The sequence below is a fragment of the Neurospora tetrasperma genome (assembly GCF_000213175.1).
Source record: "Neurospora tetrasperma FGSC 2508 unplaced genomic scaffold NEUTE1scaffold_81, whole genome shotgun sequence".
In the NCBI taxonomy this organism is placed as follows: domain Eukaryota; kingdom Fungi; phylum Ascomycota; class Sordariomycetes; order Sordariales; family Sordariaceae; genus Neurospora; species Neurospora tetrasperma.
Window position 1 is genome coordinate 8,686,711 of NW_009799179.1, and position 20,255 is coordinate 8,706,965.

At 53.2% G+C, this 20,255-nt stretch overlaps 7 protein-coding genes across 7 annotated transcripts in view; 2 read left to right on the plus strand and 5 right to left on the minus strand.

Moving 5' to 3' along the window:
• NEUTE1DRAFT_74201 (uncharacterized protein) overlaps positions 1–1,403 on the minus strand; it is a gene marked incomplete at both ends in the record, with an annotated part of 4,378 nt that extends 2,975 nt beyond the window's left edge. The window contains 2 exons of the mRNA XM_009858819.1: positions 7–879; positions 1,279–1,403. Coding sequence (XP_009857121.1) covers positions 7–879; positions 1,279–1,403 — 998 coding nt within the window. The remainder of the gene's footprint in view (positions 1–6; positions 880–1,278) is intronic.
• A 1,295-nt stretch (positions 1,404–2,698) lies between these two features.
• On the minus strand, positions 2,699–4,885 carry NEUTE1DRAFT_92901 (uncharacterized protein; the record flags this gene model as incomplete). Its single annotated transcript, XM_009858820.1, has 1 exon — positions 2,699–4,885. One exon carries the CDS (start codon positions 4,883–4,885, stop codon positions 2,699–2,701), a length of 2,187 nt encoding a protein of 728 aa, XP_009857122.1.
• A 2,674-nt stretch (positions 4,886–7,559) lies between these two features.
• Positions 7,560–9,032, plus strand: NEUTE1DRAFT_92904 (uncharacterized protein; the record flags this gene model as incomplete). The annotated part of the gene is made up of 2 exons (XM_009858821.1): positions 7,560–7,895; positions 7,967–9,032. The coding sequence occupies 2 exons, from the start codon at positions 7,560–7,562 to the stop codon at positions 8,867–8,869; spliced, it is 1,239 nt and encodes a 412-aa protein (XP_009857123.1).
• A 204-nt stretch (positions 9,033–9,236) lies between these two features.
• On the minus strand, positions 9,237–11,193 carry NEUTE1DRAFT_126815 (uncharacterized protein; the record flags this gene model as incomplete). The annotated part of the gene is made up of 3 exons (XM_009858822.1): positions 9,237–10,023; positions 10,327–10,921; positions 11,165–11,193. 3 exons carry the CDS (start codon positions 11,191–11,193, stop codon positions 9,304–9,306), a joined length of 1,344 nt encoding a protein of 447 aa, XP_009857124.1.
• Positions 11,194–11,975: 782 nt separating this feature from the next.
• NEUTE1DRAFT_92908 (uncharacterized protein) lies at positions 11,976–14,028 on the plus strand (the record flags this gene model as incomplete). The annotated part of the gene is made up of 1 exon (XM_009858823.1): positions 11,976–14,028. One exon carries the CDS (start codon positions 11,976–11,978, stop codon positions 13,707–13,709), a length of 1,734 nt encoding a protein of 577 aa, XP_009857125.1.
• Positions 14,029–14,301: 273 nt separating this feature from the next.
• On the minus strand, positions 14,302–15,864 carry NEUTE1DRAFT_143304 (uncharacterized protein; the record flags this gene model as incomplete). The annotated part of the gene is made up of 4 exons (XM_009858824.1): positions 14,302–14,787; positions 14,866–15,545; positions 15,616–15,731; positions 15,797–15,864. 4 exons carry the CDS (start codon positions 15,862–15,864, stop codon positions 14,302–14,304), a joined length of 1,350 nt encoding a protein of 449 aa, XP_009857126.1.
• A 2,002-nt stretch (positions 15,865–17,866) lies between these two features.
• Positions 17,867–19,892, minus strand: NEUTE1DRAFT_150819 (lipoic acid synthetase mitochondrial precursor; the record flags this gene model as incomplete). The annotated part of the gene is made up of 2 exons (XM_009858825.1): positions 17,867–18,734; positions 18,796–19,892. 2 exons carry the CDS (start codon positions 19,790–19,792, stop codon positions 18,439–18,441), a joined length of 1,293 nt encoding a protein of 430 aa, XP_009857127.1.
• Positions 19,893–20,255: the final 363 nt, after the last annotated feature.

The following is a 20,255-nucleotide window of genomic DNA, read 5'->3' on the forward strand; positions in this document are numbered from 1 at the left end:
CTACACCAAGCAACATAAACCGCCAACCCCTGCAATAATTCGAGACTCCTCTCTCCCCCCGCCACGAACTTGAGCCCCAAAATCTTCCTAAACTCCTCATCGTACAAACTATGACCCTGCAATGTCCGCGTACTGCTCGCCGCCGCCAACATAGCCAGCAGCACGAACGGCCTCTCCCTTGCTAGGGACGCCACCGTCGCTTCTTCCAGTTCCGCCTTCACCTCCTCCTTCTCGTTGTTATTGTAGACGACATGATCAATCAACACACAAGGAAAATGCCACAACATGACGTTCCTAAAGGTGTCCAATAGTCGTGAAGCGGAGTCGACGTTGAATTGTGGTTGGACTGAGAGGGAGGCGAGGGATCTGCTGCTTCCGCCCAGTCCCAGTCCTGCTCCCTGCCCTGCCATTCTGGTGTTCCCCTTTCCACTCCTGAACCCACCCCCAGAAGCAGACGTAGAACTACTCTCCGGTGTAGCAGCCGATGCTCCCACGGGCAAGGAGCTAGCATGGCTCGCATGGCTAGAGACTACCGACCCTACTGGCTCGCCGTCAGATCCATAATCGTAGTCGCAGTCGTGGGTACCGTCGTCCCCCTCGGAGTCGATCCCGGTGTTGAGGTCGGGGCAAATGTGATCCATAAACCCTTCGTGGTTGAGACGGAGAGACTCCAAGCTGATGGCTATGTCGACGGAGGCGGTGGGGATGGGGACGTCGATGGTGAAGGTACGGGAAGGACCGGGGGGTGGGCTGGAGAGGGAAGATTGTTTTTGGAGGGAGGAGGGGTTTGAAGTTTTGGATGTGGTCTTAGCTGTTGTTGATGTTTTGGAGTTGGAGTTGGTCTTGCTGGTTGTTGTTGTGGAGTTTTGGTCGGCGTTTCTATGAGGGGAAGAAGGGGGTGTAAGTGTGGGAAGAGCTTTTTGGGGAGATGTCTAAGGAATTTCAGGAAAGGGTAGATACTTAGGTTGGACGAGTATTTGGGAAGTTAACTATATGTGTGTGGAAGGGTGAGTTAAGGGAAAAAGAAGGAATAGAGGACCTACATCCTCGACCCTCTAGGCCGTCTTTTTCTGGGACCAGTCTTGAAGATACACTCTCGTTTGGAAGCCAAGCACCTGAACCATACCCGATGGATTCCAAACGTTAGCGGCTATATAAAAATCGCTGTCTGAGAACCAATCCGAAGAAGAAGGAGGAGGGAAAAAAAGAAAAAAAAAAAAAAAAAAAAGAAGGCGAAGGCCGCATTGCGAGCAATCATAAATTCATACACCAACCAACCTTTTACATATCCCCACTTGACTGCTCTCCTGACACTTAACTTTAGCAAACCTGCAAGCCTCACAAGCATTGGCAACACGGGGTCGAAGAGGAGCCACTTCTTTTTGTGGTTGTTGTTGTTCCATGTTTCCTTCCGGGGGAGGTGAGAAAAGTAGTTGACAGTTTCTGTTTGAAACAAACAAGTTGTGGTAAATGCCTCGATCGGTCGGGTTTAGTTTGTTGACGATCGGGTCGGGTGAGCCAACTGAAATGGCTTAAGAGATATTATGGTTGATGGAAGGATATGCTAACCTCCGAAGCCTCTCGGCATTTAAAGTGAGCTTTGGTGTGTGAACTGTTTCGTGGTATCGTTGGCAATGGTAGGTGACCAATTGGGAATCTCGCAAGTAGTGTACTCCGTTGTGTGCTGCGTGTCATGTCGCAATGTGCCGAGTCCGAGGAACACAGGGGGCGAGTCTGCCGCTGAATGGATGTGGAGGATTTTGGAGGAGATCAAAGAGGAGCCAAGGAGGAACCTGGATGTCGATGGTTCTTGGTTTCCGAAGGGTCACGGAGGTTGAATGTGGAGAAATGTGACTTGTGGGGGAGACACGAAAGTTGATGGAGACGGTGAGGAGGATTGACCATTGAGATTCAGTGATCATCATGTAGTGGCGACCCTCTGTCACACCCTCCGAACTCTAGGGGGTCCCTACACCTCTGCCGGCATTTACTTTGTTAGCGCGGTACCTCCATCTTACAGAATTTCGCTAGTTGGTCGCGGGTATACCAATAATCTTCTGTAGGAAAAATAAAGTTATCGCCACTTGCAAGAGAACCACGCTAACAAAGTAAATGCCTGCAGAGGTGTATTATTTTTGTTCAGTCTCTCCACGTCAACAACTTAGCTCCCGCCTTGGCATATGGCACTGCCCTGATCATCAGTAGAGTTAGCACAGCCCTACAGGGCGGTGATGGTGTCATTATTAAACATGCCCGTTCATCGACATCAACGAATGCTGCTCGTTGAATTCCAAAGGGGCATCAATAGACATTATCGAATAAAAGGCATATCACCATCGGCTTCACACGACGGTGAGCTTAAATGTACAAGAGCCATCCACTTGGCTAGCCCAATCGTACTCCCAACTACACTACAATACACTGCCGTTACACTTCTCCGTCCGGACGTGCCACCAAAGTAACTCAGGTCCGAAAGCTCATGCCCATCCCGTCGCTATGTCCGCCAAGCCATTGGGTATTCTTTTCGACACACCTTGCCATCATAAACCATGCTCGCAAGAACCACGCTTGCGAGAGTGAATGAGAGGAAATAAAATAAGGCAAGAAAAAAAAGGACCGGTATGGCCACTGAAGTCATCACAACGATCATCCCAACGAGTCGCTTCATCACACTCATTATCCATGCAAATCGAATCATTCAACAAGCCGTCTCCTCAGCGCACCTCACCAGCTCGCAAAGCGTTCTCAACAGGAACGGATCCAGCGTCACCGTCTCCTTTGGCGACAGCGCTTCGCCCTCCACCATACCCTCCCCAGTAGTAAGCTTCAGCGTCGTAACTAAACGAGCGATGCACCTTGCCAACCCGGCATGGATATCCCTTAGGGCAGTCAAGTCGCAACCAGCGCCATTGCCACTGCCGCTGCTGATCAATACCTTTGGCACACCTCGTTTTTCGCTGTCCCCGATGAAGGGACGGCTGAAACCGCCGTCTCTGGAAGAGTAGAGCGCGCCGGAGGAGAAATTTACTGCTGCTTCGTCATTCATGCCGAGGATGCTCTCTGCTTTTCTGGGAATACGGCGCACGTTGTTGTCTGAGCGGCGCGTCGGGCTGGAAGGGTTGCGTTGGACGCTGTTGGCCTCTTTGGGAGCATGTGAAGATATGTTGGGTAGGGGAGGACAGAGGGTGCCGATGTAGTTGTAGGCGATTAGATGCGCGTAGAGGGCGTCGCAGAGGTGGTCGGTACCGGTGGGGAAGATATTTTTGATGGGCGCCCAATCGGGGACACCAGAGGGTTTGGTTGCTCTCGGCTCCGGATAGGTATTTCCGGTCAAGTCATGGGCGTAGCTTGCGAATCTTTTGTTGTTGCGCCGGCTTTGCATTAGGTTGGGAAGGTTCCAGCGCTTGCGTGACTTGACGTTGGGGCTAGAGAAGGTGAAGACCGACTCGTTGTCGTCATCGTCGACACTGTTGCCGGGCTTTCTAATCTGGTATCTGAGCTTTCTAGAGTACGTCCGTATCGTCTCGATGGACAGGCTGGAGGTGAGCAATGTGGTTTCTGGAAAACACGAGGTTGAGATGCGTAGAGTGTTCAGCACATCCGCAGGCAAGGGAACACCAGCCAGGGGACTGTTTGGAACGAAACTAGGAGCCCGAACACGGCCGACCGCTGGCTCCGTATGCGATCGAATCCAGTCTTGAAGGTGCCCAGCCGAGGGCTTCACATTTAACCTTGAGCGTAGATCCTGGACGCTGTCCCCCGAAGGCCGTTCATCCCTCACACTTTCCTTCCTGTTCACTCCAACCTCCTCAGGCAACGTCTGCGAGTGCGGAACCTTCTTGTTTATATACAGCTCAAGTGACGGCCTTTTGGAGGCATCGATGATCGTCCTGCCTCCGGGTGTCGAAAGTACTGGCAACGTAGGAGAAGGGGGTAGCGTTATACCCCTTGTCTGGACAATGCTATCCTGTAAACTGTCCGCATCGCTGGCGAGCCCTTCCTGTTGACAGAATGCCGGTACCGCTGGGGGACTCTGAACATGGAGTCGTCTTAGGGATGACTTTCTTTTGGGCACAACTGGCGGATGGATGTCAATTATGCGAGGCTTTCCTATGCAAGACTGTCCGGAAGATGTGCGCGGACGATCCCCGTTCTCAGTCAAGTGCACCGGCAATGCCACTGGGACTGCATTCGGGAAAGGTGTCGTCGGCGAACTAGGAGAGGATGGCACATCCTTGCCGAGAATCGTGTCGTTAAATCCACGGGCTGTTTGCGGCCGAGGGGGCACATAACGGTCGTTGACCATGTCGGGCTCTTCTGATCCTGACATCGGGTCTGGCTCATCATCGAACCACGTTCCTTGGCGGTTGGGAGTCGGTTTCGATGAAGTGGAAGAGGGGGAGTGGGGCTTGCTCGAAAATGGCGAAGAGCTGCGACCGGAGATCGAGGTAGTGGTTGTGACCACTGATTGCTGGCGGGTTCTGATCGAAGGTGGCATCATCTCTACGGATGAATCACTGGAGGTGTCAGAGGAGTCGTCTGCGGCCCCAAATTGCTCATGGTACCGGGGCATGCCTGCCGCCAATCTGCGCTCCGTGCCCTCGTGAAGCGATTGCCGGACACTCTGAGGGGCCACAGATTTGTAATGGGATGAGGTGCGAGAGGAGGTTCGGCGGTGGTGGAGGTTTGGTCCCTGCCCTTGGATTGTCATTTGGTCTGATGTTCGATATGGATAGTCCCCATCCACGTGGGTCGCTGCTGCGAGACCTTGGCATGGGTAACCGGCGGTCATAGACTTGGTGTTGAAGAAAACCTCGGATTCCTCCAAGCTCTGGACAAGGAGCTCGGGGAAGTTAAAGTCTTTGAACTGCGTCTCAACCTCCATTATGATAGCTGTGCCGGGGAAAGAAGTCGAAAAGGGTTTGGTGGCGGATTGTCTTGACGACACCGGACGAGAAGAACCTTGAAATGGACCGGACGTCAACCGAAGGGAAGAAGCAGAAGCTTAGCTGCCACCTCTGTCCGCCACCTTGTCAATACAGGATGCAGGTCGCAGGAAGGACGCAGGACGAGCAACTCGTGGTCAAGTCAGATCGTTGTTGGGGTTAAGTGAAGTGGTCATGGATCCCTGCGCTGATCGCCTGTTGATATGATGCCGGGGCATATCCCTGCCACGGCGAAGGGAGCTTGCCTCGTACAAGAGCGCGTACGGTGTTGGAAGGTATGGGCGCTGGGTGGAAGTGGATGGGAGACGGTGATTAGTGTGACGGTGACACCGGGTTCTAGCAGAAATGCCGATACACCAAGTCTGCCGTGTAATGATTTGGAACAGTCCTTCCAATCCCGCCTCTAACAGCGAAACAAGCTAGACAGTGGCCTACCAGATAAAGTTAGAAAGATAAGCAACTGAGTGGTCAAGAAAGGTCGGGGTGAGCAATCGCAAACCAAGCGGACATGACGTTGCGGGGCAGTCGCTTTTTCTTTGGGGGAAGACCGCAACTGACGAGCGTCATTCGCATAGAATGTTTGGGTACCGAACAACATGGGTCATCGTGTTGGACTTACACTATATAACGTTGAGTTTCATGTGGTGATACCCGGCGCTGTCAAAACAGTTAAGCCGACATAGCGTAGCAGATTCGAGTAAGACAGTGAGTGGATGGAATGGCGCCCTTGGTTCCCAACACGCGAGGGATCGAGAAGGTGTCTAGAGCCGAGACAGTGATATAGATGACGAAGACACTGCGTGTGCCCTGAGAGCGCGGACACGAGATCGCTGTTATATGGAACCTTGATGGAGGAGCTGTGGCCGGCTTACGGCCATTGAAAACAAGAACAGGAAATGTTCCGTTGTGTTGTGGCTTATCTTGTCCGCAGCGAAATACTGAGGCCAGCGAGCTAGACAAGAAAAAGAAAGGAGATAGTGGCCAACAATTGGAGGCGTAATCAGGCGTACTGTGAAGGTCGCGATGCAGGGGCAAGATAGTAGCACGAACTGGTATCCAGCTCACATCGACGAACTCTTGCGTGAGCTTTCCACTTGGCCGTCGGCGGCAGACATGAAAAGTTATCAATCACGGACGGATAGACACAGGTACCGCGTCTTGGATACCCGTCAGTTCAACCAAGCCAGCCATATCGTCCTAGCATAGGTGTCGCCGAGGGAAATTCAAGGGTGAAGCAGCCACTTCCCGAATAATATTTCGTGTTCACCGTGACATGATGGCATATTAATGGCTTTTTCCTGTCCGGATAGTGTCTTTCTTGTCTGCTCCAGACTTGACTGTGAGTGGAGTTGGTGGGCGGAGGCTATTCGCACGAGCCATGAGGTGTGCGTCAGTCAACATAAATCAGATATTTTCACCTCTGCCGGCATTTACTTTGTTAGCGCGGTACCTCCACCTTACAGAATTTTGCTAGTTGGTCGCGGGTATACCAATAATCTTCTGTAGGAAAAATAAAGTTATCGCCACTTGCAAGTGAACCACGCTAACAAAGTAAATGCCTGCAGAGGTGTTCTTCCCCTTGTCCCATCGGTTTGCGAGGGCGAACCAATGGAGAAGGGATCGCCGAGAAAAAGGAATGTTGAGAAAGAGGGGAAAGGGTCTGGAGTGACGACAGACGCAGTGGGGGAAAAAATAAAAATAAACTAGAGAATTGAGGGGAACTAGGCAAGGTGGTGTGGTACTAAGTATCTTGGATTGCCCTTTGTTGGCCTCCAATTGCTCACAAACCGCATCTGAGCTCAGGAACAACCACGAGATTTGCGCAGGGGATAACAGATAAGAGAGAAACAATGGCACCTCGTGATGGATATGGTATTTATTGCGGCTGAAAGGTTGACGGCAGGATGGTAACGGTAGATAAAGTAGTATATTGATGCACAGTGACAACAAGAGTAGCAGCGCATGATGGACAATGGCAGGGGTGACTTTTTGCGGGAGACTGAATGACTTGCATCGGGGTCCAAGCTCCCGCCCTGCCCTGGCCTGTTCTAGCTCGAATGCTTGGCAATCTTGGTCTTGGCGTCTTAACTCCATTGCATACCGTACGCCGTCATTACAAAAATCAAAATTTCATGAGAATCTCATCACATCTCGAAAACACCACCATTGGTTCTTTGGAGGAAGAAGCACATCTGGAATACAGCGTATCTTCAAGACCTGCAGGATCCTGAAGTCCTTCGGGATCGCTTGCATCAGATCAACCAGTCAACACCCCGTTTCAGAATCCAGATCTTATCCACCGGCGTGAGGACGGTAACATCAAATTTTGTGTTGTACCAATCACTGCACACGACATCCACCAGAGAAGGACGGAAGAGGAAACATACCTTTCGTCAACCTGCGTTTTCGTCAGGATTCACAACACATCTCTGCACTTACAGCAAAAGTCACGCGTCTGCCACGCCTGTCGCATTCCGCAGCTGCTTCCAAAAAGGGTCCGAAAGGGTCAAATCGGGACAAGGTCCTGACCTACGGAAGAAGAGAGCAGAGAGGAAGAGATAGGCAAGCCACATATATCAGCCCAGCAAGAAAAAAAAGGAAAAAGAAGAAAACATGCTGTCGGAAGAATTCGTTTCGGCCATCTGCGGCGCTCCTTTGAGCTCCAACACGTCCATCGCCAAGGACGTGGGCATCTACGGCCACACTCTGAGCCCTACCTACTCAGTCAAGTACAACTTCAAGAAGAGCTCGGCGCCGGTGAACTGCGTTGCCGTCAGCGACTCACACGTCTACGCTGCTCAAGAGAATAAAGCCTATGTCCACGTTTACTCAAGGATACGCGGCAACCAGGAGGCCTTTGTGGCCTTCCCCGAAAGAATTCGGTGCTTGACTTTGGCTGGTGACGTCCTCGTTCTGGGCACAGCAGAAGGTCGGCTCATGCTTTGGGAGGTACGCTATAAGAGAAACGAAAGAGTAATTCTCCCCCATACAAGACACTAATAATATCCCTTGCCTGCCAGACATCCACCGGCCGCTTAGTCTCAACCCCAGCGCGCCACGTCCAAGCAGTCTCCTGCGTGATAGCCACGCCCTTCCACGTCCTGACGGGCTCCGACGACTCAGACATCCACGTGTGGTCCCTCTCCTCACTACTCGAGCTCACCCCTTCATCTGCCGAACACGAGCCAGAGCGCAGTCTCTCCAACCACCGCGCCGCCATCACCGCCCTCTCCGTCAACGCCTCCGTTTCTTACGACACCAACCTCTGTGTATCCGCCAGCAAAGACAAGTCCTGCATCATCTGGAACTACCAAACCGGTGACGCACTGCGCACCCTCTTGTTCCCCACTTCTCCCTTGTGCATGTCTCTAGACCCGGCCGGGCGCGCCATCATCGTCGGGTGCGAGGACTCGTCGCTGTACATGGCCGAGTTCTTCAAGGGCGACAGCAAGGCGCTGCTGGGCGCGCAGTCCGAGGACGCGGCAACGGTCATGCAGATCTCGCAGCCGTTTGGCGCGACACAGCCTACTGGTGCTGGCCCAGCGTCTTGCTTGGCTTTCAGCTACGACGGCACGACGCTCCTGACGGGCCACCCCAAGGGCCAGATCATGAAGTGGGATGTGGTGGATAACAAGGCCCCGGTGGAGTTGACGAACCTTAATGCTGCCGTGACAAATTTGGTGTTTGTCTCGCCCTTTGAGGCCAAGGGCGGGAACAAGGCGACCAAGACATCGACGATTGTCAAGCCTAACCAGGCGGAACGCGCTTATACGGTTACGACGCAGCTTGAGGCTGATCTAAGGAGTCCGACGAGGGTTGATGAGTTGGTGAACTCGACTGGTTTCAGTCAGCAGGCTTTGGAGGACGCTATCGCGGCGTTCCAGCAGGCCTTGGCAGAGAAAGAGTATGAGAAGAAGGAATGAGATGATGTTTAGGGGTGGATCAGTTGATGAGCACGTTGAGGACGATTCCGACGCTGCATGACTGATCGAGATCGTTTTCTGAACCCGGTCTGGCTATGGTCAACTCATTAGGGGTAAATGAGAACCGGCATAGTCAGGGTGGGTTCGCCATGTCCGTATATAGATATCTAGAAGATTCTGTATATGTCGCAGATACCCCTGAATATAAATATTTAGATCAAAAGGCGTCAACTGTTGTACCAGATTGTCTCACATACCAGGATGCACGGTTCTACTGGTGATCCTTCCCTAGTAGAGGACCGTATACGACGATGCCTTGCTTTTCATTCAAGGTTGAACAACGTTCAGCTTCCAAATGCCTTCCAGCAAAACGCCACGCTTAACAGATATAAACAGTTGTCATGATGAAACGCCCGAGTCTCACCGGAAACCAGTCACATGCCACCATAATCACCACCACCAGCCTGGCCCTTTTCAGCCCAATTAGGATCAGAAGCAGCAGAACCCCTTCCTTCCGTGTCACTTGTGCTTGGCCACGCATCAATCACATTGCCCTTCCCATTCCCATATCCAACAGCTCCATCCCCTTCACCCGCAACAGGATACACCCCCGGCCCCAACCCACCCGTCCTCCGCCGTTGCCGTTGCAGCACCTCACCACCACCAGCCGTCATCCCTTTACCTTTACCTTTCCCTTTCCCATCACCGGTTTCCTCTCCCCCCAAAAGTACCCTCTCCCCCTCCCCCACTACCACCCGTCCATTAACCCTAAACATCTTCGCATTGGCATTACTCAACGCCAATAATCCCGCCGTAGCCAGCAACAAGACCATCATGATCATCGCCCCGACCTGCGTCATGTTTCCTGAGAAAGCAGCGACCATGTACACCAGAACCTTTGCCGTCGCTTCGAGGTAGCCCTCCACGTGGGTCTTGGCGCGTAGCCAGGCGGTGGCGGTTATAGCGTAGAGGTCTTCTGAGAGCCCTCGGAGGCGGATGGAGCAGGTGGAGGGGTGGCTGGGAAAGTCGGAGCCGAGAGAAATGAGGAGGGAGGTTATGGGGTTGGGTTCGTGGTGGTCTGAACCTGAGGATGGACAGGAGTGGAAAGGGTGGAAGGGGAACGGAGGAAAAGGAATGGGACGGGGTTTGGAGCGCTGTTTGATAATGTAGATGTTGAGGATGCGGGAGACCATTAGAGCTAGAAGAGAGGCCAGGGTCCACCCTGTTTACTTGTAAGTTCAGGCCGTTGGATTGTAAGTCAAAGGGAGAGGGAAAATGTAGAAAAGGAAGGGGGGAAAAAAAAAAAAAAAAAAAAAAAAAAAAAAAAAAAAAAAAAAAAAAAAAGAAAGAAAGAAAGAAAGAAAGAAAGAAGAAAAGAAGAGGTACTCACAATCCTGAAACAAAATAACCAGCACGATAGCAGTTATCGTCAATACCGGACTGATCAGATATAAAACATGCGACAACCAGCCCAGATCAGGCAAGTCATCCTCCGCCCAAATCGTGGCATGCAAGCCGCTCTCCGACCTCCTGATGCGTAACCGCTGTCTGATAGCCGGAATAGTGCCAACGTCCAAAGTGACCGTTTGTCCTGGGCGAGCAATCTTTTGAAGGTACAATAACGTGGCAGCATTGTTGATGCGGAAGGTCGTCGGCGCCAAACTCCTAGTTTCTTCGCTGCCGTTTCCTCTGGTTAAACTAGCCCCGGGCTCCGCGCCAGCCCCGGCATCGACAATGGCGGTAGCGCTGGATGCGGACCACTTGGCGAGTTCATCGGCAGCTTGCTGGTAGTGTAGACCCGGAGCAAGGAGCAGGCTGTCGAGCCAGCTGGAGCCGCCGGTGATGGCGGTGCGCTGGGCAACAGTGCTGAGGTCGGCGAGAGCTAGGAGACCACCGGCCGAGAGCGATACGCCAGGGATGGGGTGGGTGGTCCACCGTGGGAAGGAAACCATGGTCGTGTACGGATCCGGAGATGCTGAGGTTTGGATCGGGGATCCCGGCTTCTGATCGTTTACTCCACCAAACTTGTCTCCACTGTTGGTCTTATTAGGGCTGAAGGTTGTCGTTGTTGTGGTCGTAGGCTTTGAACCCAAAACACCTGAATCTCAAGTCGACGAGAGAGGCTCCAGAACGACTCAAAATTCATGGGCTTCTCGTTCTTTTAGGCTCCCGAATGACTTGGAACTGAGCAGTCACTCCATGACTCGAAGGAAGCCGTGACGGAAGACACCCGCCTTTACGACTGTGATCAAATTGTTGTACGCAGGGAAATAGGCGATATAAAACAATAAATACCGCCCCGATTGTGATCCTTCATCGTACATGAGAGCGCGAGCCCATGACGCCAGACTGCCTAGCAAGCCCTGCCAAGGCAGCCTATAATCTGATGATAAGTATCTTGGAGGCTTCGTTGGATGTTGTCTCCCTCTCTGGTTCTAGCTGAATGCCCACCCTCACCCTTGTTTCTTGGGCATGACCCCACATGATACACAGCATAGATGGCTTCTAGTGTAACGGTATGAGCACCCGTGGGCGTTTTCTTCATAAGTCCGAGAAGAAGGTTGTAGATCGCGAAGCTCACATTGTCAGCGAGTCTTGTGATGAAGCGAACCAGTCACACCCTCTTGCAAGTTGACCGAAAAGAAAGAAAGAAAGATGTTGGAGCCGATCCGACCAGGGTGGAACCCGAGATCACGGTGGGCCCAAGCTCCAAGTGCCCTGAAGCTGCGCTGCCTGATTGACGACATCATTCGTCCAGCACCTGTGTACCATGCGGGGGAGGCCCCACTGAACAACTGAAGGGGCCGGGGATCGCAGGCTCGCTCAGGAAACGACCAACGACGGAACGGACATTTTGGGAGGGAATTGACACTCTGCATTTTGGTCTCGAAACAACATAGTAAATAGGAAAAAAAGGCCTGAGCAAAGTCGATTGACGGCATCATCTCAGCGCCAGACCACGCCAATATAGGCAACATGCATTGATGTGAACAGACCACGAGATCTCACAGTAGGACACCTCAATTGTTGCCCTTTGAGGTTGCAACTTCTGAACCTAACCCCCTCCTCCGCCTCTCCTCCTGAGATCTCGAGCTTACATTTCGCAATGCGCCCACGACTCCTTCTCCCTCGCGGGGACCTGGCCCGGCCATGCTCCCCGGCGATACACTCGACGACCACCCGATTCTTTACACAGAGCGCATCACTTCGCGTGGGAGTTCAAACAAGACCCCAACTTGGCTTCCTCAATGTGCCCGTGACCACTCAACAATATCGCTACCTGACGACCGAGCGCAAGGCGAGACTCAAGTACGACATCAAGCAGGGAATTAAGATCACCTCATACTTCTGGATGGCCGGCGCTTGCTGCTTCGCCATAGCATTCGCCCTTGTCCAGGAAACTCTCGAAGCCCGATATCCATCACCACACGAATGGAGCATGCTTAGTCGGATTTTCTTCCGCGGAGCCTTCTGCGAGCGAGACCAGACCGACCCGTCCCGCACAACCGACTGGGTCCATGTGACGAATTGGATCAAGAGCGTGGTAGACCGGTTGGAGGATCCCAACATTGACGGCAAGGGACTGAAGGATGCGCCGTCCGACAGGCCAAAAGGCACCAAGGACATCAGCTCCATGTCTGAGAACTGGAGACGGGGCTACTACGAAGCCATGATGTTGTACGCAAAGGCCGCAGAGAACGTCGAGAAGTGGGTAACCGACAAGACCCAAAACCTCACCATCCCGAACGACTACGTGATCGGTCCCTCCAACCCCAAGCCGCGCCCCCTCCCCAACGAGAACTACCGACCGCCCAAAGAAGACGACTGCGTGCCGACCTTCGAGTCGCCGAACGAGATCTACATGCGCATCCTCTGCACCGAAGGTCTTACCAACCGACAGCGCATGGAAGCCGGCCTCGCCTACGCCACTTGGCTTGAATTCAAGCAGATCACGGGACCCGCCAACATCATCCTCGAAGACGCCGTCCACCTCGCCGCCAGCGAGCAAGCTCTCCTCACCGGCGGCCATTACCCCCTGGACACCAAAAGTTACACCCTCATCGACGCCGCCGGCCACCATCCCTCGTCCAACCTCCTGCAATCCCTCACTGCCCTCGCCACCTTCCGCGCCCGCAACGGCGACGTCTCCTCCGCGCTTCCCATGCTCGTCTCCATCCTCCAAGCGCGCAAGGCCCTTCCGACTTCCGACCCGCGCCGCATCTCACCCCTTCCACAAAAGAAACAGACCTGGGCCGGCGCCGTCCTAGCCCTCCTCAAGGAACCTCCTTACCCCGACCCGCCTGAGGACGGCACCCTCCCCCCTTTGCGCGATGCCAAGGAACGATGTGAGGAGGCCGCGCTGAGTCTGCATATCGGGGAGATCATGTACACTGCCAAGCCTACCACCACCAACAACAACAACACTTCGGCCACAACTGCTCATTCCCACCGCGAAGAAGGTCTAGGCTGGACTCGCGAAGCAGTCGACATCGCCGAAGAACAACTCCGCGGTCTAAGCAACAAGCAGTCTGCCATGGCCGCCAGACTAACATGCCGCGAGTGTCTGGCTGCAGGTTTAGAGAACTGGACGATGATGGTCTCGAGGCTGGCGAGGGACGAGAAAGCTAAGAAAGAGGAGCTGGAAAGGAATCCGGGCCTCGACAAGCAAAACAAAACGAGTTGGTGGAGCTTCTGGGGACAGGGAGAACACAAGCAGGAGGATTTGAATAGGTGGGCGGCGGAGGAGAAGGTTATTGCCGAGAGACAGAGGAGGGCGGCGGATTTGTTGGAGGAGTTGCCAACGGGGAATAGGGGGTTTTTGTCATTTTTGCAGGCTTAGATCCCTGGATGGTTGGGAAGGATGTGGTGGATTTGGGATGGATGGATCATGGGGTGGCCTCGAAGCAGCCTCCCACCCGGTCCACCAGCTTGTTGGTCAGTGAGTGTGACCGGGACTGTATCTTGAAATGCCTCAGTGAGAAAAAGGAGCACAGGACAAATGGGCACAGGGCAGCTACTCGCTTGTTAGTGTTGTAGTATGTACGATTGTAAGTTTTGTAGTTTGCTTCAAGCACTGTACGTATAACGGAAGCTTAGTACTTTGAGGGCAAGGCAGGATACAGCACTCCTTGCCCACATTCACGATTGTTGGATAAACTCATCGCAAGGAGATTATGTGAATTCGGTTATCTATCGATTCGAAACTCCTGAAAATTAGGCTATCTCTGAGTAATTGGTAGATGGTCTTGATTCAGCCACTGCCGTGTGGTGCCAGAAATATTGTATTGCCTTGAGAGAACCATAATCACGTTTCCCCTTCTGAATGGGTGTAGCAACCCCGTCCCACTCATCGTTGTAGCCAGGAAGATAGTACTCGACCCCTTGACTGATTCTTTCTGCGAGGAACCACCAGCCTTGGGTTTCCAGGTGTCTTAGGTCTCCTCCTCTGAGTCGGCATTGCCATCCGCCATCCTTTCTCTCTTGGCAATCTCCTTGACTAACTCCGCGTCGATACCCTCGCATTTATCCATCTTAGGAGGCTGGGCATCTCTCTGGACTCTGACTTGGACCCTCTTGGTCTCTTCATGGTCTTGTTCCTCGATTTCCTTGGACCCCTTAGACTCATCGTCGTCGTCCTTATCCCATCCTGGCCATTTACCGTCATCCTCCTCTTCCTCCGGGAAGAAGATGTGAACTCTCTCGTTAACGTAATCCTTGTCCAGGGCGACATCCTGCAGCCACTTCAAGACCGCTGAACCGGCCTCGACGAGCACAAGCTCCATGATGAAGGCGTTCGGGCCGACACTGTAGGTAGGGCAACCGTAGCCGACATAGCCGGTGACGGCGCGGCTGCCGCCCTCGGGACCAGCAATAAGGGTGTCAAGGGGGTCCTGATTCATGATGTAGGCGCGCCCACGCTGTATGGAAGAGTGGTTGTTAGCTGGTTCATTGATACTGGATCAAAGGCCTAGTTAGAAGGAAGAGGCGCAACATACCTGATCCATGAACTTCTTGAAGCCCTGGCAGTTTGCCTTACGCATATCGTAATAACCACCCAGCACCACAAGAGCGTTCAGCCTGTATCCGATCTTCGCCCAAACATCGTCATTGTCGAGATACTGCTCCACCTCGTCCGACATGTCACCAAGCGCGATGACATCGATCTTGGCCTTGTCGTTGACGAACTGTGGCACCACCTTCTCAAAGATATACTTGAGATGCTCCGTCGGATTGGCATTCTCCGAAATGCTGTTCCTCGCTGGATCATGGTGCCAGCCCCAGTGAACCAGACTGCTACCCGGAATCTGGTGACGAGCAAATTCACTCAACCCTTTCTTCCCCTCAGGCCACCACCAGAGGTTACCGGGGTTGGCGAGAATGATACCAGGGGCAGCGTCGTCGGTGGCGGAAGACTTCTGCTGCTTGAGAGCCTTGACTATGTTCACCATCGAGCCCTTGTTGAGACCACCCGGTCCGCTAGCGACACGGTGCGCCAGAATGCCAAAGTCCTGGCTAGACTGGCCGAAGATGATCACGACGCGTGACTTGTTAGAGAGATTCTCGCTGAGACGGATTTTGACGTGAGGTTCATCTTTGCTGGCAACCCCGAGCGGGAGGAGGACTTCCTTTAGACCCTCGGCTTCGAGCCGTGAGTCGATGATTTGATTGACTGCCTCTGTTGGATTGCAACATTTGGGTCAGTATCAGCTCAAATTATTGTCAGAAATGGGGAGTTCGTTACATACGGTCGAATGCGAAGCGCTGGCAGTCGTTGTACCTCGTGTTCTTGGTCGAAAAATACTTAAAGTAGAAGTCGGGGTCATGCACGTAGCGAACTTCATCATCCTCGTTGATGAAATAACTATACGCACAAGATATATCAGAGTGAGCGTCGTGGGAAGGATGACTTGGCAGATTATCACGAACCTGAGCTTCTTGAGATCTGGGGCGAACTTTGGTTCAGCCGGAAGGCCTGACCAACGGCGACGAAACATCTTGTATGTTGGAAAGTCGTTAAGTTTCCTGGGTGCGTTGATGTGGAGGAGTCAAAGACGGTTGCAAGCGAGAGGAAGGATAGAACGCTGATCGCGTCGAGGAGTTTTTGAACACTTCGTTGCTTGGAGGATCGCGAAGAAACTCGAAGGCCACGGAAGCGGTTGAAGATGGGACGGAAGGAGCCAAGCAGTTGTTCTTCCCTTCTCAGGCACAGAACGAGATAGGCGGAGGCGGAGTACGGGATGGGATGATACTAACGAGTGAACAGGAGAAGGTAAACAGACAACGAACGAGACACTCGACCCCTTCTCTTCAGATGAATGGCCAAACCGTGATGACATTGCAACCGTCAAGGTGTTGACATACTGTAGGGTATCTTACCCATCTCATTCAGACCTTCCTCGTCCCATTATGTAGAGATAACTTGCTTGACAAACATGTTCACTGGTAAACAACCGAACCCAACCTGAAAGCAGCTTCAGCATGCAGGCCAGTGTTTCCTTTTGGCAAGCTCAAGGTTGCTGTAAATGAGAGTAATCGTCCGTAGACTGACTGATTGAATACCGCCAAACACCGGCGATTAGTGTAAAGGCATTGGTGAATGAAGGGAGTCGTCGAACGTACGAAAGTGTTGGTGGATGTGGTTGTTATATGCGAACGGCAGGCATCAACTTTTGCAACTCGTGAACGTAAGTATTCGGTAAGGTACGGGTGAACTTAACACTCTCGTTTCGCACACGACAACCACATCTTTGGTAGGGAAAATGGGTCGCAAAGGCACCATTCAATCGACCATCCAGAAACAATCCTTCTTCCTCACACCCCCAGCCTATGGCCAGAGATTGCAACGAAAAAGTAAAGATGAGCACAAAGCAAGTAGTAGCGTTGAGTTCGCGTCGCCTGGAGGCAGTGTAATACCAGGGACACAGTGGTCGGCAACCATAGGCAAGCCCAGAGGGATACCGACCGAGTTGCAAAAATTAGAATAATCACGATTCTACTCCGTAGAGCAGTTTCAGAGATTAAACTGAAAAGAACAGATACTACACTTGATCTAAGCCAAAAGGCAAAGAGAGCTAAAGAAAAAAGAGGAAAAAAAACCAGGTAAAAATTGGGGAGGGGAGGCCAGTCTTAAATAGGCTGGAATCTGGCCTGTGCACGAGCTGCAAGCTTGAGAGTTTTGAGTGGAGCCCTGTAGGAAAAGGTGCTGTCCAGCTGGTGTGCGACTGGCACACCTGGCAAAGTGTTTGTTGCTGCTTGGTTTGGCGCTTTCAACCTGCGACAAAAATGACACCGCCCGGCAGAATTTGCTGTTCCGCGCGCGGCAGGGCTGGACGGCAAGCGCACAGGCCACTGGCCGCCGTGGGAGCCGGGGAGAGTGACTGCGGCTAGCGGGCGACGACGCCGGAGGGAAGCAACGATTGCAGTGCCTGTGACATCGCTTTACGCGCCTCGATCCGCCGTTCTTGACGCCCACCTCCGACTCAGCCCGCCAGTCTACCCCGGAACATCAAACCGCCAAAATGTCCATGTTTCGTGCCAAGAAGCTCGACCTCGGGTGCTTCACCAACGTCCGGGTCCTTCGTGACCACTCCAAGCGCAAGGCCTTTTTGGAGGCCGAGCCTGAGAGGTACCTACCTACGCCTTGCGATCCTTATTTGCGACTATGACAAGAACATACGATCTAACGACTTCTTGCTTTTTGATACAGACAAGCCCTGCGCTACGTTATCCGCAACACCACCCTCCCTGCCCGTACCAGGGCCGTCGCCCAGCTCCAGCTCACCCAGATGCATGCCTACACCAGGCCGACGCAGATCCGGAACCGCTGTATCCTTGGTGGAAAGAGTCGAGGTATCTTGAGGGACTTCAAGATGACAAGAGTATGTCGCTATCGATTGCTTCAAAGGAGGAGTGGTGTGCTAAGAGCTGAGCTCCGCATGGGAATGATGGAAACCTGCAAAGGCGCGCGACTTGCTAACACTGTTGGATCGCAAACAGTACAATTTCCGTATGAACGCCCTGATGGGTAACATTCCGGGTGTCAAGAAGGCCTCTTGGTAAAAGAGAGCATGGCTACAAGGAACCCAGAGGTTTGTTGTGGTTTGGAGATGGTGTCGGTACGCCCAGAGGCGAATAAACTCTTTTCAAAACCCAGATGGGCTCGGGTCATCGTGTTGGTAAGAAAGCATCACTGTACGCAGGGTTTTTGAGATACCCGTACAAGTAAGTGATCGCACGATGAGGAGTGCTTCAAAAGCTTTTTAGTGGGCTGAGGGAGTTTGTATGATGCATCCTTTTGGACATGGGAATCTCTCTCCCGATGCCCCCTGTGTAGAACTGTTGTTACAATATTATATTCAGACACGGCAAACGAATGAATGTTTTTTTTTTCAAAGTAACCGAAAGAATGAATCTCCCCTAACGCCAAAACGCATGCGACCCCCAAGGTGCCTAATGACCGATCCGTCATCCGTCTATTATGTTACCCGCCATAGGATAGCTGTGAAAGCCTAGATCCCGATTATGAATGTTGAAACACGCTCCGCAAACCACATCTAACACAAGCTGCCTCAAGGGGACTGGGCGCTAGTCGCCTCCCCGGCGGCAACCGCCTGACCAAGAGCCTTAGAGACAGCCTTCTCGCCGGAGCGCTTTCTCAAGACGTTCTCGATGAAAGCCTCGCCGGCCTTGTATGAAGAACGGACCAGAGGACCACTAGCGCAGTACAGGAAGCCCATGTCAAGGGCACGCTGCCTCCAGAGCTCGAACTCGTCGGGAGTGATGTACTTCTCGACCGCGAGATGTCTCTTGGTTGGGCGCATGTACTGTCCAAAGGTAACGACATCGACGTCGACCTTTCTCAATTCTGCAAAGCAACATCATGTTCAGCATCCATCAAATGGGCAAGCGCAATCGATATGACTTACCCCTCAAAGCCTCCCAGAGCTCCTCCTCAGTCTCACCCAGACCAAGCATGATGCTGGTCTTGGTGATAATGCCTTCCTTGCCCCGGACCTTCTTAACGTGCTCCAACACCTTCAAACTCTGGTGGAATGTGGCACGGCGATCACGCACGTAAGGTGTCAAGTTCTCAACAGTCTCAACGTTATGCGCATACACATCCAGTCCGCTCTCCGCCACAATCTTGACCATGTCCAAGTCACCAGCAAAGTCACCGGTCAAGGCCTCGACAAGCAGGGTCGGCTTCTTTTGCTTGATCCGGCGAATCGTCTCTGCAAAGTGCCGGGCACCACCATCGGCCAGATCGTCACGGTCGACACTCGTCAGCACAACATAACCGAGACCCCAGCGGGCCAGAGCCTCAGCGGTGTTCTCGGGCTCGTGAGGATCCAGCGGAGGCGGCTTGCGGCTTGTCTTGACGCTGCAGAAGCGACAGCCACGGGTGCAGGTGTCGCCCATGAGCATGATGGTGGCCGTCGCGGCGGCCTTGTTAGAGCCGCCCCAGCACTCGCCGATGTTGGGACACCTAGCCTCCTCGCATACTGTGTGAAGATTGAGACCGCGCAGGTCGGCCTTGATCTTGGCAAATTCGGGGTTCGCGCCAGCACTCGGGATGGGTGTCTTGAGCCATTCAGGCAAGCGGGTGATGGTACGCTTCTTGCCGGCGGGTCCGACTTCGGCTGTGCGCAGGGTGTAAGCTTCGCTGGGTGCGAGAGGAGCGGCTGACGATTGGCTTGCGATAAAGTCGTCGAGGGAAGCGAGAGTGGTGTCCTTGAAGTAGGTCGGGCGCGGCTTGGTTGCGGGCGCGGATGCGGATGCAGCTGATGATGACTCTTGCGATGTCGGCTGGCTGGATGGGCCAGATGGGATGGTGGCGTATGACCGAGTCGACAGGGCGGCGGCACGCGCAAGAGACCTCCGCAAAGGCGCCTGGAGACGCTGGATCGGGACCGGTGAAGCCATAATGTGTGATAAGTCTTGGTGTTGAGCTTGCCGGAACCCTACCAGTCGTGAACTGCTGCAAACAAGCCGGGGGATCTTGGGTGGCGGATGCGGATGATATGGATGACTACCGTTGGGGGAGCATGGGATGGAGACAAAAAGTTCGGCCCCCCGGTGCGCCGGCGCTTTTGGAGCCTTTGATGAATTTTAGTGGCCCACGCCGCCCATGTCCGGTTACGTAACGCCGATCATACCCGCCAGCTGCCGGGGCGCATTAGAGGCCGCTCTTGAACCGGCAAGACCGGGACCCCCATTCCTTGTGCTGGCGGCGATGACTCCATTTTGCGAACCCTTTTGGAGTCCAGCAGTTCACCCCATGTTGTTGCGCGTGGGAGTCTGGAAGCAGCCGACTGACTGACTTGCAGACAATCCTACCCGATTTGTTTCAACATTTTGCTACACCAAAGGTGGAACTGGGTGTTAG